Raw genomic sequence first — 24,422 nt, forward strand, 5'->3', positions numbered from 1 at the left:
ATTGATGCCAAGATAAATTTTAGAAACCATTTTGAAACTGCTAAATTCCTTGCCATTGCCATATCTATTTTGAATATTTGAGTGATAAAAGTTAGAAGGAAGAAATTTTAAAATATATTTTCGGATTATAATGGTTGTCTTGCCTTTTATCTTTTAGAAATGAAAAATTTGAGAGTCATAATTCTACAGAATTTTTAATTGCTCTAATACTTTACTTTTAATCCTGTTTTAAAAAAGGAAACTTTACTGGAAATGAAAAAAAACTTTTATGTGATCGAATATAATAATAATAATCTTATTTGGAGAATGAAATAGCACCTCCAGATTGTTTTTACATAAAGTTATGTGTATCAAAAAAAAAAGCATTTATAAAACCACGGTCAGAAGAAATACGTGCCAGACCATTAATATAAAATGCAGAATATTAGACTGCACGGTCTTCAGAAGATGGGAGAACTAATAACGGGCTTTCGTTGGAAATGCAGATGTCAGCTGTGGATGCCTTGAATTGTCAATAATAATGTTAAACACAGGGTAGAATATCAGCCTGAGCTTATTCTTCAGTCTTCTCTCAAAATCATTAAAGCTAAGACAGTTGTGACATATGTTCTGCTATGGCTTAGTAAGTGACGACGTGCATGGAACGTATATGCGTGTATGTGCTGAATTATTCGTGTCTAAGGTACTGCTCTGGGGAAGCAAATGGAGTGCTCTTTCCTGGCAAGTAGGCTTCAAACCATATCTCATGGAGGAAGAGAAGAAATATTCTTGGTGGATCCTGGACCAAGCTAGTTTTCAGCAGTGTACACAAGCCCAGGCATTATTTTTTCTTTTTACTATAGCTGCTTTGGGAAAAAAGCCAGATGAATACCAGATTCTAAGAGGGTTTAGCACCTACATACTGCATTTTGTTGTCTGTACTGCATCTATCCAGGTAAAGGACTTTCCATGTGAGGCTTACCAAATTTACTGAGCTGCAGCCACAACGTCAACCTTAGGGGCAGGGGAAGGGAGAGTTAAACCTGGAGGGTGATGGTAGCGCCTGAGGGGTACCTTTCTCCATGCAGGGAGAGAGAGGGGACTGAGCCGGGGTGTGCAGCAGAAATCCTGTTATCCTCTTACACCCACCTCAGTGATTCCTGCTGTCTTCCTGTAGTTAATGACCTGGGGTTTGAGCTACTCACCAGCCCTTGCAGCTGTATCAGCATGGGCTTGTGATTTCAGCATGTGAACCAGGTGGAGGGCAGGAGAACAGTCTGATGCTTGACCAGATTCAGTCTCTTGGCACCTCTCTGGAGGAATGCTACTGGGACTGTGATTTTTTTGGTAGGTTCTTCTGTTTGTTTGTTAGTTTTTTTAACTCCTTTCAGCAAATACATGGCCTTCCTCCACCCCCTCAAGACAATGGATATCAAATGAGCTGCAGACCCTGGGTTTTTTTAGTATTTGTAAGGTTCTTATGTGACTTACTTTGTATGGGTTCTCTTGAGAAGCTAATTTGAAATAATGTAATTTTAAATTTAGCAATGTTCAATCCTGGGTAGATTTCAAAGCTTGGTATAAATCTCACTTTATGTTTTGCGGGTGTGTGGAGAATTGTGTTTAAAATCAAAACAATATTTTGAAGTGTCACATCTATTGCAAGCCCACTTCATGCTGTGACCTCTTGGTGCGGTGCATGAAGTTTCAACAGGTGAAGAGAATTCAGCTGCTGGAGGAAGGGGTGTTGATTCAACAGATGACTCCTCTCTTGAGGCTTGTCTAAATGATACTGTGCTTTAGGATACAGTTTAATTACAGTGAGGGGGAAGTGTAACTTTCTAGCGTAGACAGGAAACACATGTTACTTGTTAATTTTGTTTTACCCTTTGCTAACAAACTTATTTTAGGTTAAAAATGTCTAGAAAAGGAATTACCATTTAATGAACTCCAGTAGCTATGTTGTTAGGAGGTGGTGACCCTCATCCTTCTCAGACAAGTAAAAACTTACGTATTGAAATAAAATCTCAAACATCTGAATGCTTAAATTAATAAAACATCTATATTACCTAAGTACATACTCGTATTTGATGCCTGGGTTTAGATTATACATGCATCAGTGTCTTGGTTTTGGACAACTTTTAAATGTGTGCTTTATACACTAAGTAATCACTTCCCGTTTCTGTCAAGGTCTGCAAGTTATTTATTGCAGCCTACGTTACCCTCCTACTTACTTGCTAAAAGCTAGGATTTTACCACCTGAAGGGTTTGGATCTGTCTGGGTTATATACGTTGTATATTAGCAACATTTTTTGTAATTATGGCAAGTGTCTAATAAAGAAAAAGCCCTCCTCCTCCAATGCTGTTTTTATTCAGTATGTCCTTGATTTAAATTCAATTTTATGTTAATTTTCTTACTGCTAACGTCCTGCGCTTTTGTGAGAATGAAATACTCCTTAACTTCTTAGTTTACTTGACTGATGAAGAAGTTGTTCAGTAGCATTATCTGTGTTTTCCCATCTCATATAATCTTATGTCAACCTAGCTCTGACCTTTATATGATGAAACCTGTGGTAATATACCCTTCTACTTAACAAGCTTTGAAATAAAAATATATGATTGGCAGAGCTGCAGGAAATAATTAGTTCCAAGTAGATGGGAGAACTGAAAGGATTATTTAAAGTAAAAGAAAGTGATTCAGCTGGTTTATGGTGCATATGAAGTTGTCTCTGCTTTTAGTTTAACTATTAAGGGATTGAAATAAATTTAAGTCACCATGCAAAAGTGTTTTTGAATGAAACATTGTAAAGAAGCTCTCTAAATGACTTTACTGCTTGTTGGAAGCTCACATATTTGAATCAGTTAGTTCATTTGCTCTTTCAGACCTACTCATAAAGTGTGGCTGAGTGGAAAAGCTACTGTAGGGAAGAGAGCAAGTGCGCTAGATCTTGCTGAAACGTACATAGAGAACAGTTTGATGTTCTTTGAAATAATCAAAAATATGTATACGCATTTCCCACGAAAGAATTCTTCAGTCAGTTGTTACAGATGTCAAGATGTGTTTTCTGTGTTTCAATTAGATATACAAACCAGGACAAGCTCAATCAGTGCATAGATGAGTTCTCAAGTATGCTACGCATGGGTGAAGAAAGAAAGAACGAATGATTCTCCAGAATTTTGTCTGCAGCACTTAAAAATCTGTAGATAACGCAGCTGCGTCTGCGATGAATGAAGAAAGAGCTGCTCTCCTGCTCCTTGGATTTTTCCATACTCTGATTTTCCATTCATTTGAATGGCTCCTTACTAATCACACCTTCATGTATGAAAGGAAGGCAATGCTGAAGGCAAAGTTAACAGCCAGATGGGCTTTCTTCTTCACAAACATGGATCAATGACCAGAGATTAGGAGACATTTCACCCATGTTATCACTGGCTTTGTGCAGGATGTGCTTTCCCACCCCCCAAGTGATGACGGCTGTGCTGCTTCTCCTCATATAGATTGAAGCTGACTCCTGAAAGAAAGTGATTGTGAATTACTTGTGGTATGGGAGCAGTGCACAGTTGTTAAAGCTGTTGCAATGAACAATTGGGAACTTTTGATAGAGGTCTAGTAAGGATCCAATGCTAAGAAAGAAATGTAAGAGAAGCTTAATGCCCCTCTGGGAGCATGAAATACAGAAGATTCTGGTGAAAGCCAGGATGAGTTCGGAAAGAACTTGATTAAACTCATATTAGTCTAAAATCGGTATTCTGTTTTTCTCCTAATTCAGATACCTCTTCAGATACTACTCATTCTACCTCTTACCATTGTATGCCTCATCAGAAGGTCATTTTGCTATTTATTTACTTTTCATTCCTTCAGATTGACCAGTTCTGATTCTCTTTGATGCACGTTAGAGTGAGGCTTTTTTCCTTTTAGATTCTCTTTCTGTTTCTCTTCTAGCTGTGTTTAGTACAGGAAATATCTGGTTGCTGATTCTCCTGTTCATCTGTATCACTGCTGTTAGTGATTCGAGTCCCATATCTTCCCAGTTTTCTGTGCCCATCGCTTTCAACATTTGAAAAATTCTGGTTTTGTAGCCAAAGCTCTCAGAGCTTTTTCTCTGTGGACCATGAAAGGAATGGTTTATGGAATTTATTTTTTTGTGTGAATGGGGTGACAAAATGAATGATGATCTCATGTAAATAACCTCCAGTGCTGTGTCATGCTTATAACAATGCAAATCTATGTATTTTGTGCCTTATTGCTATGAAAGTGGCACATCTGATTGAAACTTCAGAATTCCTAAGTTGCTAGTTGCTTATTTTCTCTTAGTGATCTCCACACTGTGTTCTTCTTCTCAGAGTCTAATGCTCAAAATATAATAAACTCCATTACGAGCAATTATTAATCTGACAGATGCGTATTTTGAACTGTCATACTGCTCTGGTGCAATGCACCAAATGGATAAAGAGCAGTGTAAAGCTGCTGTTTTATTTCAGATCTTGAAAGGTCAGAGTATGCTACTGAGACTTAGCGAAGGACTTTTACTACCTTTTTGTGACTGAGCCATCACGTATCTTGCAGTTTTTTGCAGCCACTGTTTATTGGCACATTTTCCAACTGCATCTATAATTTTTTCTGTGACAGAAAAGAGAATATTTATGTAATTAATGCTTCTTTCAAGGCATCAATATAAGATATTTAAAGCAATAAGTTTGCTTAACTATGTAGATCACATTGTTGTACTGTCATTAAGAGTATTATGAACAAAATAAGCTAAACGACTTCAGAGGAAAACTGTATGGAAAAGTGTGTAGCTGCTATATCCAAAGCTTTAATTAGGGAATATTTAAATGATTTTGCTTAACTTTAAAGGTATTTAGGTATTTAACTCATATATGCTTGAATATGTATTATAGGTTTTAATCTTTCTATGAACTTTGATTCAATTAAACCTTACAGCCTGAGACAAATGCTTGAAAACAAAGTATTTGGCATAAACATGTAGTGATTTGATAATATTTTAATGTATCTGTATGTTTCTAAATAACGTGTAAGGGAAACTTAGACTGTTCAAAAAATTTGATAAGTGTTTGGTTTTAATACTGATTTTTGTAACTTGGCAGGGACAGCCTGTTGGAGAGTGTGATTTTAATGTTCGGCTTGCATGTATAGAGAAAGAGATTATATTTCCACGACATGAAAAGATGAAAAATGGTCTTATCGACAAAGCACAGGAACCATTCAGTGTTCGAAACAAACCATTTTTTGACATCTACACTTCAAGAAAGGTAAACTTGATTTCAGTTGTTCATGTTGTGGCACTGAAGGCAGCAGAGCAGTATTGGGTATAGGTTTTCCTCTCAGCTTTTTTAGCTTCCAGCAAGTTCCTCTGCTGAGTGTTCAGCAATGCTTGCAGGGAGATTGGCAGTTTGGGATACTGTGAAAAGTGGTTTTAGGCTACCTATTCCTTCTGAATTACTGTTTTCCCACATTTATTTTGCCTGTACATTGGCAAAACCTAATTCTTTAGTTTCATAATGTTGAATGATGATATGGAAGCTAATAGGTTTAGGTCTGAAATGCCGCTGAGCTCAAGGGACTGTCTGAGAGCTATGTTGTTTACACTATCCTCCTCTGTAGGTAAGAATATAATGTGCTTTTTACTTCCAGTCCCCATTTGGCCATAGTCTAAGAATCATGAGTTGTGCTTGAACTCCCACTTCATGTTCAGCAGTGATTACTAAGAGCTCATTCTAGTTAATGTCTACACATTTTACTTATTAAAATACTGCCCTAGGTCTTCTGAAGTAATGCGTATGACTTGCAAATATATGTATGAGTTCCTGTCTTTCATTGTGCACTCTTTTCTTCAGTATAGATGTTTCCTAATGTTCTGTAAAATACTTTTATTCTCTTCTGTGAATTAAATGGCTCCTGGATAATGCTTTCTTCTAGAGGAACTCGTTTTTCTTAGTACTGCTGTTAGAAGTAGTCCCATGTCTCATCAACACAGAGCAATGAACATCAAATTGTCAGCTTCCATTTGCTTTTGTCATTTCCTCGATCCTGTATCAAGTAATGACTCTCACCCCAAGAGGAACAGTAATGGTATTTTGGCTAACCAGGAATGGCTGAAAAGCAAATAAAGGAGATAAGGCATAAACTGGACTTCCAAAAAAATCTGTCAGAGAGTAGCAGTCTTTGGAAAGTTTAAGTCACAAACATTTCTATGAGAAGTTTGTGTGGATAAAGCACTATAAATATTTTGATTGCTTCTCTGTATTTGTGTTGTTGCACTTTCGGGTTGTCTAAAATTAGCATCATACATTGGAAGTAAATCTTTCATGGGGGGAAAAAGGCTGTTTGTCTAGGACACAAAGTTTTGAGCTGGAAATTAAAAGAAACTGGAACAAAAAGAACACATCTTAAAAATGGTTTCTTACGTAAATTTATAGTTTCTTAAAGTGTTATGAAGTTCCAGGTTATTTAACCTCATTTAAAAATCACAGGAAGAACATGGTTGGAAGCATTCGTAGAAAAATTTCTAGGTAAAACACATCTGTAATCAAATTTCATGCTAGTTAAATCTAATTGCCAGCACATGACTGTTGAAATGATCCTCTGCTTCCAAAAATTATGCTCAACAGCTTTCATTTTCCTGTCTGAAGGAGATTTCTGAATTGTCCACAGGCGTTTCAATGTATTGGATTTTAACAATTCTGACTCTGGTGTTTTTTAAAATCAGTAATGAAATGAAGCTGTTTACTGGTCTTATTCTGCCTTTCTCAAAGCTCTGAGCATAAATTCTTTAAGACATTGACTGTCTTGTTACTCAGCAGCAAAGCATCAAATGTGTTGGTGAGGGGAAAAAAATTATACATGACTACAGTTTGTTTCATAATAGACTTTTAATTGCTTTTGCCAGTAATGCTTGGACGATATTTATTTATTTTGTCTTTGCCACAAAGTTTGATTAACTTGCGAATTACAGAATGAAGCTGTTACCTGGCCAATTTTCTTAATTTTTGTGAAAAATATTCCTGTATGCACAGAGAGCAGGAGGGGTGGAGTTACTGAGAGTGCAGAGTGAATAGCCTGTGTTATTTTTCTTTTATTTTAATAATTTCAAACACTTATAATTTATCTACTTTGTGCACGTATTAGATCAAATTGATAGGAAAAAAAAGTAAGGGTAATATCCTGGGTTTTATCAAACCATACATTTTGAGAGTTTTGTTTTTTTTTTTTTTTTTTTCACTAGGCCACTTTTTTTGTCAGTAAACTGTCCCCCCAGTTAGAGTGAGTAAACGTCAATGGCTGGTTTGCACTACAGTTCTAGAGCACATTTTCTTTCTCTGAGGGTTCCTTTTCCTCTCAGAGTTTTTCTGCTTTTATATGAGCGATGAACATACCTTTGGAACAGATACAGAGGTGACCACAGTTTGAGAGAGCAGAGCACCTGGAAGTGTGAAGCATGACTATCTCTTTGTTTTTTGTTACTTATCTCAAGCTTTTAAAAAACAATATTTGAAGATACTGGTAAGTCTGCAGTACCAAGTAAAACTTCAAGGACATTGCAACCTGCATGTGAGGTTATTATGTTGCAAATGCAGTTCAGTCAACAAATTCTCACTGTAATGTATTATTGCCACCTTAAAATCATCTTTGAGATAGGAGTATCTGAATGCTTTTCATTTATTGGTGTATTTTTGTTTGGTGTGGGGTTGGGTTTTTTTGGTTTGTTTTTGGGGGTAGTGTTTCTGAGTGGCAATCAGGACAGACTAAAGCTTTCTACATTCTGGGCTTGAAATAACCATAGGCTTTAAAATTTTCTTTTTGTACAACACACCTTATATGTTTTAAACAATCCTTGTCCTCATTTAAAGCCATTCTTACTTAGTGAAACATAGACTTTACACTACTGTTACAACAGAAAACTTCTAATGAGGAATTAAATCTGATCATTGTTTTCAATAAGTAAGAAGTTTTGTGTCAATATTTAGGAATTGTTTGAATGCCCTATGATAACTATAAGGAGTTTTAGGTAGTACTACCAGTACTGACGTGGAGTTTTATTTAAGGCAACGTTGGTAAATGTTTAAGGGAAATCCTTGTAGATTCAAAATATATTTAAAATCTGTATCTACTCAAAAGAATAGTATTCATAAAAATATATTCTCCAAATAAATCGTTTAGACTAACAATTATTGTTGCTCTTATTTAAATCAAAATTAAATTTTTTATTTAATTAGTTCTGTGAACTTTGAGTGTGATTTGTGTAACCCTTATGATAATGAAACAGGGATTGCATCTTCATCACAACTTCATGAACAGTATTTTTCATTATATATGGTCAGAGTAGACTATTGTTTTGAAACATTGCCCTATGCTGAAAGAGGGCTATTTAAAAATAGCATTGCTTTGCCCAAAAGATCTTTTTCCCATGTTTATTCAGTTATCTCTGCAACTATATCAACAAATGTACTCATAGTGATGAATACATCATTAGTATAGCTGAAAGAGCAAGCTGGGTTTCTTTTGTATCAGTGACAAATATTCTTGACAGGGTTTACCAGCTCTGTGTGCAGCACAGCAGGTCTGCAGGGAGAAAAGGAATTCCTTTTAGCTTCTAAGTCTGCTCATATTCAGATTGACTCAACATATTCCTTAGTCCATTTCCAGAGATGGTGGCAGCTAAGTGGGTGCTAAAGGACCAACAAATGGGACCTTCTTAGGTAGATCTTTTCCTTATGTTTAATTAGCCATTTTTCTTGTTCTTCTCCAAGAACAGCAGGATCCTTTCATCTTTAGAAAGGATCTAACAGAATCCTTCCTTTCTTGACTAGAAGTTGTTAAAGATTTACGCCTTTGAGTCGTCTCAGAAAAGCTGTGCATTTTAAACGTGTTTTTTTTCCCTACCTCCAGTTCTTGTATTTCACTGACAGAAGAGGTAGGTTCTCAAGTACACCCCCAAGGCTTGTTATTTTCAAAGAAAGATCAATGGACATAACATGGATAAGGTGGATCTCTGATTGCACCAGTATATTCAAGACTGAAAAAATGGAAAACCCACACCACTGATCAGAATGTGTTTCATTAAAATTTCTGGAGTATGTCTTAGAGGTTGTGTTTTTGTGGTTTGGTTTTTTTTTTTTTTTAAGCATACCTAGGTTTTGCTTAGGGTTAAGAAAAGAATCAAGTGTACTTCTGAATTACTGCAGCTGTAACCATGCATCACATCTTATTTTTGTTTTGAGAAAATTCAATTTTTCAAATATGTTCTCAGGATGCAGTTTGAACTCAAAAAGTAAATATTGGAGACCTCTCCCTTCACAGCCTCCCTCCATCATTCCTCTCTGTGACCCAAGTTAAGACATAGTGTTCCAAATTGAAAGCCGTTGTTGGCCATTCTTCTTATAAACAATAGCACATATCAGTAAAAGTGTTAGCTTGGGTGGACTGTGGAAAGATTACTCAGAAAGGCCAGGAGTCTCAGCACTATATTTAATAGCAGAGTAAGTGGCTAAAACTTTTAATTATACCAGGAAAAATGAATGTTGTCTACATAGGTTTAGCTATTTTCAGTGAAAATGTGGAAGTAATTATTTGAAACAGCAGTAAACTTTGTACTGTGTTATATAATATGTCCAATCATGAAATTGTTCTTAGAGTTATGGATTTGGAACTTTAATACCAGAGTTAAAGTACTAGCTGTTTTTTTTCTAATCTGAAAATCAATTTATTGTGAAATGAAATGCACTTTTAAAGTTCAATTATAAACACTGGCAACATTTACAGTTGTGCCATGACATTTGCTGTTGGTACTAGATTTTGGAAATAAGGGCTATATCTTTATAATGTTATATCTTTATAATGTTGCCTCGAACATTATTTAGGGGGTTTTGATGAACTTCTATTTGTTTTCTGTAAGACTGAGTTTTGGTGGTAAGAGGAAGAAGAGACAGGGACAGTCACCTGGGAACAGGCTGTATATTCTCAGAATCTCTAAAAATGTTATCTTGTTGAACTTTGATATTGATGGAGAAAGCAGTATCATTAAATTTGTGTGCCTCTGTAATCAAAGAATCATTAAATGCAGTTTAACGCTTTCAGTGTTAGCTGGGAACGCATGTACTCTGTAAGCAATTTTGCCTTTTAATGTAACTTCCAAATTCTTTCAGAAAGATACTTTTGAGCAATATTGAATCTTTGCTGTTTGTCATTACATTTGCATGATTGGTCACTTATGTTGCATAGCTTGCTTTCTTTTAATTTGTTAGTGTACATCAGAATTCAAGGAGATGACATTGTCAAATCTGCCAGATCTCCTACCCCTCATGTAAGGATAGCAACAGTCCATGGAAGAAGATGAGTTTTAGGCTTCCTTGATGCTAAATTACTAAAGACCAGTGAAGTTAATGCTTTATATGCTGCATATTCTTAGTCTTGTATTTATACAAATATTTTCAACAATTGTGTTATCTTCATTATATTGAACAGGAAGTACAGGTACATAGGAATAATTAAACTCTTGGAAATGATGCAAGTCTTGGCTTTCATTGCCTGAACCAACCCACAGTCCTTTTTCAAGGCTTTTTTGTGTAGACAGTCCCAGCCCAGACGTCATCATTAAAGCTTGTTGTCTAGTGAAAATGCTGTCTAGCAGGAGTAGGAAAAAAGTTCCTTTCCGTGCAGTCCATGGTCCCATGGAGAATTGTGCCCATCACTCTCAATGGAACAATAGGGCTAAAGGTTAAACAATGATACAGGTCAAATGAACAACCTTTTTCAAATGTTAGCACGCAGTATGTCAATGACTTGTCAGTTCTTAGACTATTATCAGGTTTTAAAATGACAGCTTGTCCCAGAGGGATTAGAATGAAGGTGAGTAATCTCTGCTAGAAGATTAAATGGTCTAGGATTATCCTGGAAGTTTTCAGTCAAATCTGTGAACTGACAGATGACTTATTTTGTTCTCCTGGTTTATTTGACTATTGGATTTTTATTTGATTTTTTTTTTTTTAAACTGCTTTTGTTATACTTATGAAAGGTAGAATGTTTAAAAGTTTGTACCAGTGAATGTATATATATCTGCTGTTGAGGTGATTTGCTTTGGAAAATTAAGTGGATGTAGACCTCTGATGGTGAATGAGATTGTGTAAATACATGACTTGATGATGTTGGTGACAAGTATTTCGCAACACTGATAAAAGGCAGAATATATGGAGATAGCTCATCCATGTCTGCTGAGAAAGCTGTTAACCAAAAAGTGACTGTAAATGACCACAAAGCCCTGTCTTATGTCTCCAGGTAGCCTACAGACAAAAATGTGGAGGTTTGCAGTCATGGGACAGAAGACAAAATAACTCAGTGGCAGCATCAAAAGTGTCAAATAATCTCTCTCTATTTATTGGAGATTTTGAATTCTGCATCTCAGTGGAGGGGGAATGTTACCATCTGGAGGATTTTTAATGCCAAAAAGACTTGTTTCCTCTGTTTTTATTTTTGTTTCTATTTTCTATGCCTAAGGAGTAGCTGAATCGGCTCACCTTTCAATCCTGCATTTCCTGACCCAAAGTTGGCATTCGCTCTTAGGTGTCTGGCCTACACCATAGTCTTCACTCCATCTGTTCTGTTCCAGGTTTTTGGCCTGTTTATCATTTCATCTACTTTTAATTATCTTCTGTCCTATCTCCCCTCTACCATTTTGTTTCTGTTTGCTTTTATTTCTTTACTTTGTATGTTTCTTCCTCACTTTGTCCTATTCCATCTTCCCAGAAATGGAAAGTCAAATGTTGTAAAAGCAGTATTGCCTTATTCCACCCTCAGATGCTTTTGTGCTGGTGGTTATCTTCATTCAGATCTTTTTGGAGTTCTTTTCCTCCTGTAACTGCAAATAATGGTTAACCTGAGTAACCTAGTAAACAAGTAGTGAATAAGAAGCTGGAAAGATGTTACCTTATTCTTATATTAGAATTTGAAATCTTCACTTGGCAGCTGTCCTGAATCCCAGCATGTAGTACTTCAGCCTGATTTTTCAAAATTATTCTACCATGTGAATTTTAAAGGCAAGGACAGCCAACCAGACCAAGTAGAAGCTTTGTAAATTGTAATATGAAATAGAGGATCAAACTGTGGCTCTTGAGCTGAATGTAGGTTACTAACACTTAAAATTCAATGCCTGAACTGGAATTATTTCATGCAACCAGCTGCAGCACTGCAATGATGTGGATACTGTTTGTTAAACATAATTTCTGGCAGAGGGTAGCAAGGACTTTGTAGGTCAGAGCTGGTGGGGTGTCTAGCTGCCTCTGGGTGTTCCTTTGCTTTCTGTGGGCTAGGGAGGCTGCAGTTACTTTTTGGTTAGATAGGGTTTACACTAAAAGATTTTTCCCTCATGCTAGGGGAAAAAATGACTCAGCTATGGCTGACCTACCCGCCTCCTTGATCTGGTCGAGTCACTTGAGGAGACCCGTTCATGAACAAGAATCTGAGTTCATTTCCTAGAGCTAACAAAAGAGGATTAGGCTACTTGCTTTTGATTATTATTATTTGTGATGTTGAAGGTCAAGTACAATATTTCAGCACAGTATAATTTTGGTTAGGGAAAAGGGGAAATGGTGTTTTGCTTCTGGTTTAAGAAATTATTCACGCATTAGTTACATTTCACATTTTTTTTGAAAAATGGTCTACTGAAGTTAAAACAAACAGTCTCGAATATTTCCATGAAGAATTATTTTCATAACTAGTGGCCCATGCTAGATATTGCTAGTGGTACAAATTAAATTAATGTAGAGTAATTGAGATGTGGAATATATAATTAAATTCTGACTTGCCAAACTGTAGTGTGGGAAAGAAAACAATGAAACTAGTAGAAAAATAAAGGCATATGGATGAAGCATTATACTTGATGCACACTGTAAGTTTAAACATCAGAACAGTACATATTCAGTTCAGCTTTTAACATTAGCTTTGAAAATTCTAACATATTTGTAAGTTATTTCTTCTGTATTTTGTGCAATGGAAATAATATACCTTTCTAAGTAGGAAAAAATGTCTTTAACAGTAATTCTGCTTTCAGTTTTGTGGCATATTACCAAAACAGATAAAATACAGATCTCTTTGGACCTAATTACCAGTTGGTATCCCAGTATGGGCAATTGAATTGGTATATTTGATACCTTCTGAATTAGTTAGAGGACTCAGCTGTGGTGACTAAGTGGGTCACTCCACTCATTAATTGAGGGGCAACTGCTTAATATTGTCTGTTGAGCCACTTCACAGCCTGTCACTTCCCAAACTGCCTCCTGGCAATCCAGCTCCACAGGGAAGCCATCAGCCTTCTCGTATTGGAACGATATTCAAGACATGCACTTAATTTGGATAAAATGAATAAAAGCACAAAGAAAATGGTAAAGGTGGGCGTGAAATTTAAAGCAGTTTATTATGATACAAGATTATAGGCCATCCCTGCTAACTCTTTATTTTCTTGTGATTATGCATAGTTTTGCAAAAAAATACTGTAGAGAATTAATCTTTTTTTTTTTTTTTTTTTTTAAATCAAGAAATAATAAAATCTTAGCATTTTACTGTTATGGCCTTACAGTGGTAAGTTTTAATTTCAACTTTGTAGCAAATAAAGCCCTTGAGTCCCATTGCATAGGAGAAGAACCAGATGTTTTTAAACATCCAGAATATAATGCTAAATCTTAATTTTTGTGTTAAAATCACTGCATTGGTCCCCAGTGGAATACATAAGCCCAGTTTGAGTCGGTCATTGTAACAGTAAATGTCTGAAGACTTTATATTCTTGAATATCCATTTTCTGTCTAATTGGATTATTGTATATACAAATATGTCTTTGTTGATGAGTCTTAGTGGAAATGCCTAATAAAACATGATCCTTGATTATCTGGTTTAATTAAAACAGGCCTGTCCATGTTCTTGACAACCAGAGACAAAATTATGTTGTAGCAGTTCACACAGCGGCTGGATAACAGATAAACCTTATCAAGTTTGTAACATTGGAAGATCATTTAGAGGACAGGTTACAGTACACCTGGTCCCATTGCACTCAATGTCATTTTTTCCTTTGACATCAGAAGAACTTTTGAATGTTGTATTTGATCAGGCCCAGAGTATTAGGGAGCTTCTAAATATTGGTGGGAGAACCTTTTTCAGTTGAGGACATCGGGTAACAGATTTCACTGAGTATCTGCCGTCCATTCAGGAATGTCAGATTGTAGATCATTTGTAAATAGGTCAAAGAATTTACTAGTGTCATCTATTAAACCTCCTTCAGGTCCAACAGGACTCTTGTCTCAGGCAGGTGTGCTCTGCCAGGTAGGAGAGCATGGGGTACGTGATGTGGGCAAAATCCCAATCCCTACAAGAAAAAACTGAAGCTACCTTGCAAGTTGACATAGAGAACTGGCAAGACCACAGTAAATTACACAGCCAAGCTATGAAATATATTGCTCTGTTTCTTCACCAGATAAACTAAATATGAAATATTGTTTCTGTTTGGCAGTGGCATTGCCTTAAAGCCTTGAGGAATCCATGTTTCTCCCATTTTGAAGCTAACTGTCCTGGTTTGGGCTGAAATAAAGTTAATATTCCTTTTCGGGGACTAGAGGAGTGCTGTGTTTTGGATTTAGCTTTGGGTTTGGTATGGGAAAAATGCTGATAGCACACTGATGTTTTCAGCTGCTACCGAGACTTCAAGGACTCTTTGACTCCCCGTGTCCTGCCCGTGCACAAAGGCACACGACAGCCTTTCAGTCAAATGCAGTAGTGGGAAGGGGGGAAGGAGAGAACAAGGAGATCAATCTGTAACTGACTGTGAACCAACGTGGGGCTCGAATACAGAAATCCACCCATAGTCCCTTCACCACACCAGGAAAAAAAAAAAAAACTTCCCCACAATTACAACTACAGACATTGTAAAGACCATTCCACTAATGGAGTTCAGTCTGTACTTTGCTCGTTACCTCTCCCAATTAATATCCTTATCAAATCACAACCCTCTGCCCCACGTTGGGCGCCGAAAAGGCTGTCGTGGTTTGAGCCTGGTCAGCAACCAACCCCCGCAGCTGGTCACCCTCCCTTCCCCCTCTCCACCTGGGAATGGGGGAGGGAATTAGAGGGGTGAAGGGAGACTCACAGGCTGAGATAAGAACAGTTTAATAATGACAATAAAACGAGAACAATGACAATAATAGGAAAAAAAAATATAAACAGGCAATGCACAATGCAGTTGCTGACCACCCGCTGACCAATCCCCAGCCTGTTCCCGGCCAGCGACCCCGAGGTACCAAGACCCCACAATCGCAATCCCCGAAGCGAGAGAGAGAGAGAGAGAGAGCTCTTTCCCGACCACCCCTCCTCTATACAGTGAGCGTGACGTGCCATGATATGGAATATTTCACTGGCCAGTTTGGGCCAGGTGCTGTGGCCGTGCTCCCTCCCTGCTCCCTGTGCCCTGGCGCACGGGCAGGACGTGGGGAGTCGGAGAGTCCTTGAAGGCTCGGTAGCAGCTGAAAACACCAGTGTGCTATCAGCATTCTTCTCATACCAAACCCCATGCTGAATCCAAAACACAGCACTATTCTAGTTACCAAAAAGGAATATTAACTTTATTTCAGCCCAAACCAGGACAGTATCACAGAAGTCAATTAGAATTTCTTGAAGCAGCCTATTTCTCTTATTTGAAAGAAGCATTTGAAAACATCATAGTTAATTGATGTCAATTTCTCAATTGTGTTTTTGAGAAGAGATTGACAGTGAGAAATATCTAATGCTTATTTTGAATTCACGAATGCAGATGTGCTGTCAAATTAAGCATTAACACACATAGCGCTCATGTTATTCTTGGGTATTGTTTTGAATATATTAGGTACATGACCTTTGGAGTTGTTCACTCAGAACCAGCAAGCTGGTGATAGCTCAGTGGGACTCTTACTGGAGCGTGCTCTACATTTATCTAAAACGTCTGTATCCAAATAATTCAGGAACATGGCATATAGCTAGTGTTAATAGCATCTTTAAAGAGTGCGGTTAATGAATTAGCTGCAAAACCAAAAAGAGATTAAAAACCAAAATAGAACCATCAAACTTAATTCCCTGCCACTTCCGCAATGTAATTTATTGTTCACTGTAGCATTTTTTCTCTTGTGGCTAGGTAATGAAATCAGCCTAGTGCAGTTATTCCAACTTCTCAATATAGGACGTTGCATCCCATCACAGACTACAGTGACTTCCAGCTAACCGTATATATCTGCTAATGGCTTTTCTTTAAAGCTTTTAGAAGGGTAGTAGAAAAGATTTAAGAAGCAGGTTGCAGATGATGTATATGTGATTTCTCTTGCTTTAAGTACTCTGTGAAAAAAGTAGGCTGTAACACTCCCTTATGAAACCGGCAGCAGTTCTAGTAGGAGTTGGGAAAGCTCTGAGGCTCCGGTGCGTGGAATAACTTGTTTTTTTTTGGAGGTGCCTCAGCTGTGACATGAGGCAGGTTGCAGATAGAAGGGTTGAGTCTCTCTGGCTTTCTTGATTGGAGGTGTTGCTTGTTCCCCATCGTGTGAGTACAAACAGGAATTTCTATTGCCTTCCTGTTCTGGAAAGATTACTTAGGCTCCGCTAAAGACTTTTCTGCAGAATTGTTCTTCTAAAAGACAGTAGGTGAAGAGTGGTGTCATTAGTTAGAATGCTAATGTCCAGGCACTAGTAGTTTGTGTCCTTGTCAGTCAGCGGCTGTGCAATTATATGGGCAGATGGTTGAGGAAGAAGCTACAGGACTTATGGTTCTTCGAATTACGGTGTTATGCATGGTCTGTGGCCTACTAACATTAAGTCTTCAGAATAGCTGGCTTTTTACATCAAGACATCGAGGAATCTGGGAGCCCTGCACATCATGCTCTTAGCCAGAAAACAGAACGCTTGGAGCTGAAGTACAGACTGCAGGTTATGCTAGTGGCAGCCTGAATCCACAGCCTTTCAGCTTCATCTACTTAGAATGCAAGAGAGCCATCAAATGAGAACATATTTATAATATATCTGAGAGGGCTGTTGTAGCTGTGATGGCTGTGAAGTAAATAAATGTCTATTTCAACGCCCCTCCTGAGTTTCTAACTAGTTTTAGACCAGGGGAGAGTACGTAGGTGCCGGAGCAAACCCAGTTAGAATTAGGTCACCTTCCTTTCTCTCTGTGCACGCACCTGTCTGTTGCCACTTCATGTTATTTCAGCCTTGCTGCTCCCGCTGTTCCTAGTGCAGAGCTCACGGAGGTTCAGTGGAGGTGCCCAGGTGAGCTCTTACAGTAACAGGTGAGTTCCTGTCCTGCTGCAAGAGCTGTGAGTGGGCTATACGTGGGAGAGGTGACCCTTGGTAAAGCTGGCCACCCGCAAAGTGCTGTGAAATACTAGAAAGTGAGCCTACTGCGAAAAGATACCTTCTTGCCATTATCTGTAACTGGAACAAGTGGGAGGCTGTCAGTAAACATTTTCTTGTGGAATATGAATTTCAGGTTCATTGTCTTCTAACAGTGCTTTGCTACATGAGCCATTAGTTAGGGCCATGTGTACCTCAATACCATGCTTTAGAGGGTAAAGCAGTGTATTCTGTACAGGAATGCTTGCCAGAGACGATAGAGCGTAGGGAGGAAGCTACGCATATTCCTCTTAAAAAATAATTTTTGTTACTAGAGACTGGTCAATCTGTGAATCCAAATTCAGTATTACTAAACACGCCTTTGGTCAAGCTTTAAAATGGGAAAAGCCTGCCTTGCATGCTCGCTTTTTTGGGCTCCAAATTTCCTATCTTTAGCAGGTCTTTTCATGCTGCATTCTGGTCTAGTGTGTTTAAAATTATTTGGGTAGCTCCCTTATGGAATTCTTAAAATGTACTTCAGTGACCAGTTGTATCCACTGTGCTTTTGTTGTGGCTGTTGGCTATTCCTACACCTAACAGATGGCACTCGCTTAAACTGACAAGCTGTGGGATAGCCGAGCATTACTAATAAAACCTATCACATGTTAAACTTGACCTGACATTAATCAAGTTTTGAATGCTACAAATGATTCATGGATAATAATTAGTCTCTTGATCATATTAGTGAACATCAGTCTCACGTTGCTGCCATTATCTGCTTTCATTCTTATAGGGAACAAATCCATTGCAGTAATTAGGTGTTTTTAATGTCTTTTGAGCCAAAATGTTCTGTATGATTAACTTGGCAAAGAGGTTATTTTTAGTCTTTCAGTATGATTGGTGTCAGAGCTTCTAGGAAATTCACAAACTTTCCGTAAAATAATATTTTATAAAAAGTATGTGTTTTTTAATTTTATCAACTGAGAAAATTCCCATGTGTCTTCATGCAGTCATTTGATATAATTTTCATCAGTGTATGATTCAGATGTTGTCACAGATTACACAGTTCAAAATAGTGGTGGTTTTGTTAAACATATGAACCTTTGGAGTTTACTTCTACTCTTGTTGTTTAGTACTGAGTTATTGGCTAACATCAAGTGCTTTCAAGATTTATGTATTCATACAGACAAAATAAGGTTTGCAGCTTTTCTCTGTTTATATCTTGAATTAGCATCTTGAGTGTATGGCTGTGTGAAAGCTAGGATTTGAACTTTAAGCATAACTTTTTTTAAAGGTTTTTAATCCAATTTGAATTATACACTGATTTTACAACCCAAGAGCATGGAACTTCTTAAGTAATGAGCAAGTGAGAAGTTTATACTTTGTTCCTTATGCAGTTAGGGCAAAGTAGATAATTTCACTGGCTTACTGAAAATGCAGCAGTTGTTCTTCAATCTGTATTGGTTCTTAATTAGCATATAAAACTTCTTTAAATACTTACTTCTTAGGGAGTTCAGTTTTTAATTTATTTTCTGCAGGTTTTGATCCTACTCTTCCTTTATGCATATTTTAGACCATTGTATGGGCCAGGAAATGTTTTGTAACTTCATGGGGTTTTTTTTAGTATTAGCTTAAAAATATTTAGTATAAGCTGTGGTTTTCTGACTGTACTCTCAGTAATCATGCTGCATTTCCTTTCTTGTCTTTTTGTTGCTTGTTTCCCAGCAAACAAAAAAATCAGAATCTTTAAATAGCCAAATACGATGAATAATTGAGGATGCATTATAGAATTGGACTTTACCCTAATGTAAAGATACCCTTCAGTTGATACTGTTTTTACCTCATTTACTTGACATAAGGTAGCATATCATATTTTGATTAGGAAATGAGAATAATGCAAAGGAAACTGGGTTGTATTAAATTATTAAAAATCTACTCTTCAACATTTTTATAGGTGACTGGAGGAAAACATAAAATCATATAAATGAGAGATGGATTACTTGTGGTTTTGTGAGGAAGGTAAATGTTAGTTTTGAAATGATAGTTACAGCTTTTGGAATCACAGGCTGCAAGCAGTAGTACTTACTTGTATGATCATCTGTGAAGTCAAACTCCTGAGACCATGGGCCATGGTTTCAGGACCTTCACAGTTCCTCGGCAGGAGCCCTTTTGAGTCAGGTAGCCAGTTGTAATGTGCCATTGGCTGGTGAATAGTTGGGCAAGTGCTCATGTATCAAGAGATCTCCCTGGAAGGAGACTCCTATGGAGGAGAACAGGGAGTGTGTTTTTTCCTGCTGCCATGGCCCTTCTGGAATATTCTGTCTAGTCTAGCTGGTATGGTTTCGGCTGATGGAAGAAATAATTGTGAGTGTAGAGGAGACATTATTGAAATATATGAATAGTTACATTTGCTTCTTTGTGAAACATTTGAAATGTGAAGCTTGTTTATTTGTCCAGAAAACCTCTTAAGAAATGTCTTGGTCAGTGTCTAAATAGAGGAACAAGGAATAAAAGTTGAAGAAAAAAAAAAAAAGGTGCTGAGAAATAGACCTTAGTTTTTTAATTGCGCATACAGTACTTCACTGGACCAACTTAATAAAGATTGTGGTTCTCCCTCACAGCATGCTGTAACTTGAAACTGCACAGTTTTCAAAAAAGTTTACTTGGCACTTGAGCATATCACTTGAAGAGGAACTTAAATATGCATGAAAGGAGAGGGTTTCATCCTCGTAGCTGTCTGAAAGTTAGTCTGAACTGGTGATCCAGGCTACGTCTGGTTTTGGGCAGGGAGGGAAGGAAGCAGTGGAACTGCCAGAGGTATGTCTTTGATCCTCTTCCATCTCTCCCAAGCTGTTAATTTAGATGAGATTGTTTAGGTCAGCTGTTTTACTTCAAATGCTAACGCTAGGTGAGGTGAACAGTATCCCAAATATGAAAAAGATCAAAGTCTGAGTGGATTCAGTTTGGGGGTTTGTTGTTTGTTTGTTTGTTTTGTTGTTCCTTTTTTTTTTTTTTCATTTTTTCAGTGTTTTCCATTTTTCAGAATGTATGTACTCCCTTTAATTCCACAAACTGTGTACTTCCTGAAGTCACTAAAGACTGTTTTGAAAGTTTTACCATATATTTGTAGTAATTTCAGTCAAGGAACCAAAATCAAAACTTTTCTTAGTACTTTTTGGGCTCTCATTTCTCTTAAAATGTGAATTAGCCAAGTTTTATTTGTTGAAAGTTTTGAGATTTCGAGTCCTATTTTTAAATAATATATGAAACTTTCCCTCCCCAGTATATAGCTACTCACATGCTATTTGATGCATTTTTGCTTTGAGACTGAAAGCAGCTGTTTGTTCTTTGGTACCTTCTCTGCTTTTAGAACCAAAACGAACCCAAAAAGAAATGCTCAGGACAGGGCAAACTGACAGGATTCTGGGGAGAAGGAAGGTGCAGAGACTACAACTGTAGTTTAGAGGGATCATCTTCTCCCATCTGACATTAAGCTGCATTAGATAATATTTTCAAGCATTACACGGTAGCCTATGTATCACCTGGAAGGAAGCTTATACCCCACCAACAGCATGTTTAATTTTTTTCCAGGAGGCCTCCTTTTCAAAATACAGTGTTTGAAAGGTGGAGCTTAGAATGTTAGTAGTTTGAATGATGGATCCATCATTGCCTGTTACTGGTTGATTTATTTTGGTAAACATGATAGTTGGGATGAATCGGAGCCCAGACTTTTTTTGAATTATTTTAACTTAACGGAATTTAACGTAGACATCATTCTGTAGGATTTCTGATATAATTCAAACCCAGGATTTCTGAAGATACTATGTAGTAGATTATTCTCAATATATCTTTTTTCTACCCATAGCAAGGGAGATCCAGATTTCTAGTCAGATTTTTAAGCAAAATAGTTTTATTAAGCAGGGTTTTAGTTTTTTTTATGTGTTTATTTGGTTTGGGTTTTTTAAACTTAAAACCAGAGAGGCTATGCAATAGAAATACTGGTTTTGTTACACAGATCTTCAACTGGATTTGTGATTCATAGATCCTTTCTTCAGAGAATTCTGTATGTAATAACGGAAATGAATTTTTATATCTTGTGAGTTAGCAAAAATATGATCAAAATACTTTTCTTAGTAGCAGACACATTAAATTCAGGTATGTTTTATTGAATGTTGCTAAACCACTGTACATTTGAAAGCATTTGTACCTCCCGCTTTAGATGTAAAACTTTTTCTGGGATGTCTTCAGTACATCAGCAACCAGTGTTAAATAATTTTTATATTGAACTTGGATGATTAAGATATCATGAAAGAGTGTATACTGAGATGAGACAGGTATTTTGAGGAGGTTGTAATGTAAAAACAGCAAAATACAGAAACTGGCAAGCAAGATGAAACAAAGTCATGTAAAAATAAGCGAGGAGTGATACCCTGTTTTAAAAGCAGAATAGTCCATCTCTTTTAGAGAAGTGCAAGGAAAGAGCCAGAATAATTGTTTTCCTTTTAAAAAGGTGGTTATTGGTGCTGGGAACTTCTGAATCTTTTTCTGAAGACTGCATAATAAAGTTAAAGAATCTGCAGTATCTGTACAGAGATTTATGAGCTCATGTCTGTAAAACTTGACAGTTGCCAGGATGTGAGAATTACTTTGTAGTCTGATGGTAAGGGCTGTCATCATCAGAGGAAGGGATTGCCCTGTAAATTGGGATGAAACCTAAGCCAGTGAAGATGCTGGCTCTGTGAAGCTAGGAATGACAGTGTGCTAATATCTGAAGGTGTTTTACGTTCTAGTAAACTGACAATTCGATCGGTAGTTTATTTGTAGCTAATACTTTTGAGTAAAGTGTGTTCTCTTTTGCAGCTTTTTCTGTGGAGTGAGCAGGTAGATAATCAGTAATTTGAAAGTGGCTCTGGAAAACTTCTTAGGGACTGGTGCAGGCGGAGTTGCTCTAGCTTGACTTGAAACTGATTGGAGCGTATAGCAGTTCTGAAATTGAAAAAGCAAGAAAAATGGACATACGTTTGTCTTTTATTACAAAATTTGAACGGACTTTTTTTTCCTATATCTCCAAGTATTTCAGTAGCCCAACAAGCAGTATCAGTTTTGAATCAGAAATACAGATAAAATGGTTAGGAATGTTTGCATATTGTGACATAGCAGATAGATAACAGTTGTGTGCAAGGATCTTAGCTAAATTATTTTGTAGAAAGTCAGTATGACTTTGTGGAGTTGTCATTATGTTTTGGAATCTACATAACTCTCACGGCATGTTGTGTTCCCATGAGATTTTTTTTTGTTGATGTTAGTAGAGGGAAAAGGCACAGTAGTACCTACTGGACTTACTTATTTTATGATATAAGTAACATATGAAAACTCACCAGAATCGTGTAGCTTGCCTCAGAATTACAGAAACATTAATAAAAATCTACCAGTGTTATGTGGAATCTGCACCAAAACTTCCTCCTCTTCCTGCTGGAGGAGCCAAGTGATTTCTTTATTGGTAAGTCTGGGATGTCTCCAAAGCTTGATTTTTTGATTACCCACTCAAGAACTGCTGACTGGTTCAGTTTTAGCCAAATCAGCCTCAGCAGGTTATTAGTTCTGCTTCAGTGACATACTGCTGCTCCTCATCTCAGTGGTTAAAGAGCAAGGAGAAATCCTGTTGCTTGTGTACCGTTCCACTCATTCCATGCAATTATAGCATTCTTTTCATTAGAGGAATATTACTATATGTAGCAATAATTTTTAGTTTGATTTAGTTACAAAGTAAGAAAGGAAAAAATTTAAATAATAGACTGTAGTATGTGCATGTAGAATGTATGGTTTATTGTAGTATTCATGGAGAAGCAGGAAGCTGCAAGGAGTGAACAAAGTGGGGGTTCACAGGTGGAAATAGATGCCATGAGGCTACAAGGAATAGCATGCCAGAAGATCTGGCTCACATGCATCATTTACCCATCTTCTATAAAATGTCATTGAGATGCACTGCATTTTATCTGATCCCTGGCAGTCAGCCCAGTCAAGCAGGTGTGCTCTTTATCATGGTGCAGATTAAAAAAGACTGTACTGTTGAAGTTAATTAGAAATTTTAACATGCGTGGAAAGTTGAATATCATTTTTTAAAAGGTGAATCACGATATCTGTATTTTAAGTTCATAAACCTGAAAACCTTATGTCAACTATTTTTTTAATGTTAAAAACACTTGCTTATAGGTCAAACATTCCTTTCTGTTCATTCTCCTTTCATTCCAAACTTTCCGTGATATTCAATGGGTATATAGTCTGCTCTTCACAGACAACCTCTAAATAGTTTAATTCTAAAGAAAATGTGTATGGAAAGAAGCTTAGAGAAAATTTCCATTCCTTCCTCCCCACTTAACTCTTCCTATCCCCTAAATTGCTAATCCTTTCTAGTTAAAATTCCTTTCTAGGGTGTTACCATTCAAATAGTTGCAATTGACCTAATAAGAATGAAAGCAACATCACTGAGAATGAAGGCAGAATAACTGAGAGTACAAAGAGGTTTAGTTATCAGTTGAGGATTGCTCTAGTTTTAAAATACTTTTGTCTTTGATATCTAATTAAAAGTTGGGAGGAGATGTCTTAGTGAGAAAACTGTGGACCTCCAAAATGAGAGTGAGTTCAAGTCTGAAACTGGGTGTCAGTTTGATAAGAGGGATTCACTTACATTTTATAATTTTGAAGTAGTGAATGAAAAGGTATATCAGAATGTATTTTTGAAATGGTAAATGTTAAATTTATGTTTTCCTCCCCGTTTATGAAGTTGTAGTAGTACTTCAGTGTAGTTTTCTGAAACTACATGTAGACCAGAGTGGAGAGAGCTATCAGTAAAACAGTGCATGATAATGATTTAACGCTTTGCCCAGGTGAGTCACACACTCCAAATTAAGAGATTGTTCCTATATTCTTAAGTTTTTTTTTTGGTAAGGAGTAAATGATCCAGTTTATATAGGTTCCAACACTAAAGTAACCATGTCCTCAAATTATATTTTCTTTAAAAACTTAAAATGAGCAGAAACAGAGATGACTGGTTTCTCTTTGCCACTTTGGTTAGTGCCTTTTAATGAGC

The 24,422-nt window shown here is 37.0% G+C and overlaps 1 protein-coding gene across 2 annotated transcripts in view; it reads left to right on the forward strand.

Annotated features, from left to right (window-relative positions):
• The window catches only part of RNGTT (RNA guanylyltransferase and 5'-phosphatase), a 195,955-nt gene that overhangs the window by 67,294 nt on the left and 104,239 nt on the right, over positions 1-24,422 (forward strand). Inside the window, exon 11 of one of the 2 annotated variants that reach the window (XM_032989939.2) lies at positions 5,089-5,253. The exons of the other annotated variant lie outside the window; for it this stretch is intronic. Coding sequence (XP_032845830.2) covers positions 5,089-5,253 — 165 coding nt within the window. The remainder of the gene's footprint in view (positions 1-5,088; positions 5,254-24,422) is intronic. 2 annotated transcript variants of the gene reach the window in all.

Source organism: Tyto alba, unplaced genomic scaffold, assembly GCF_018691265.1.
Source record: "Tyto alba isolate M040663 unplaced genomic scaffold, T.alba_DEE_v4.0 Super-Scaffold_40, whole genome shotgun sequence".
Taxonomy (NCBI): Eukaryota; Metazoa; Chordata; class Aves; order Strigiformes; family Tytonidae; genus Tyto; species Tyto alba.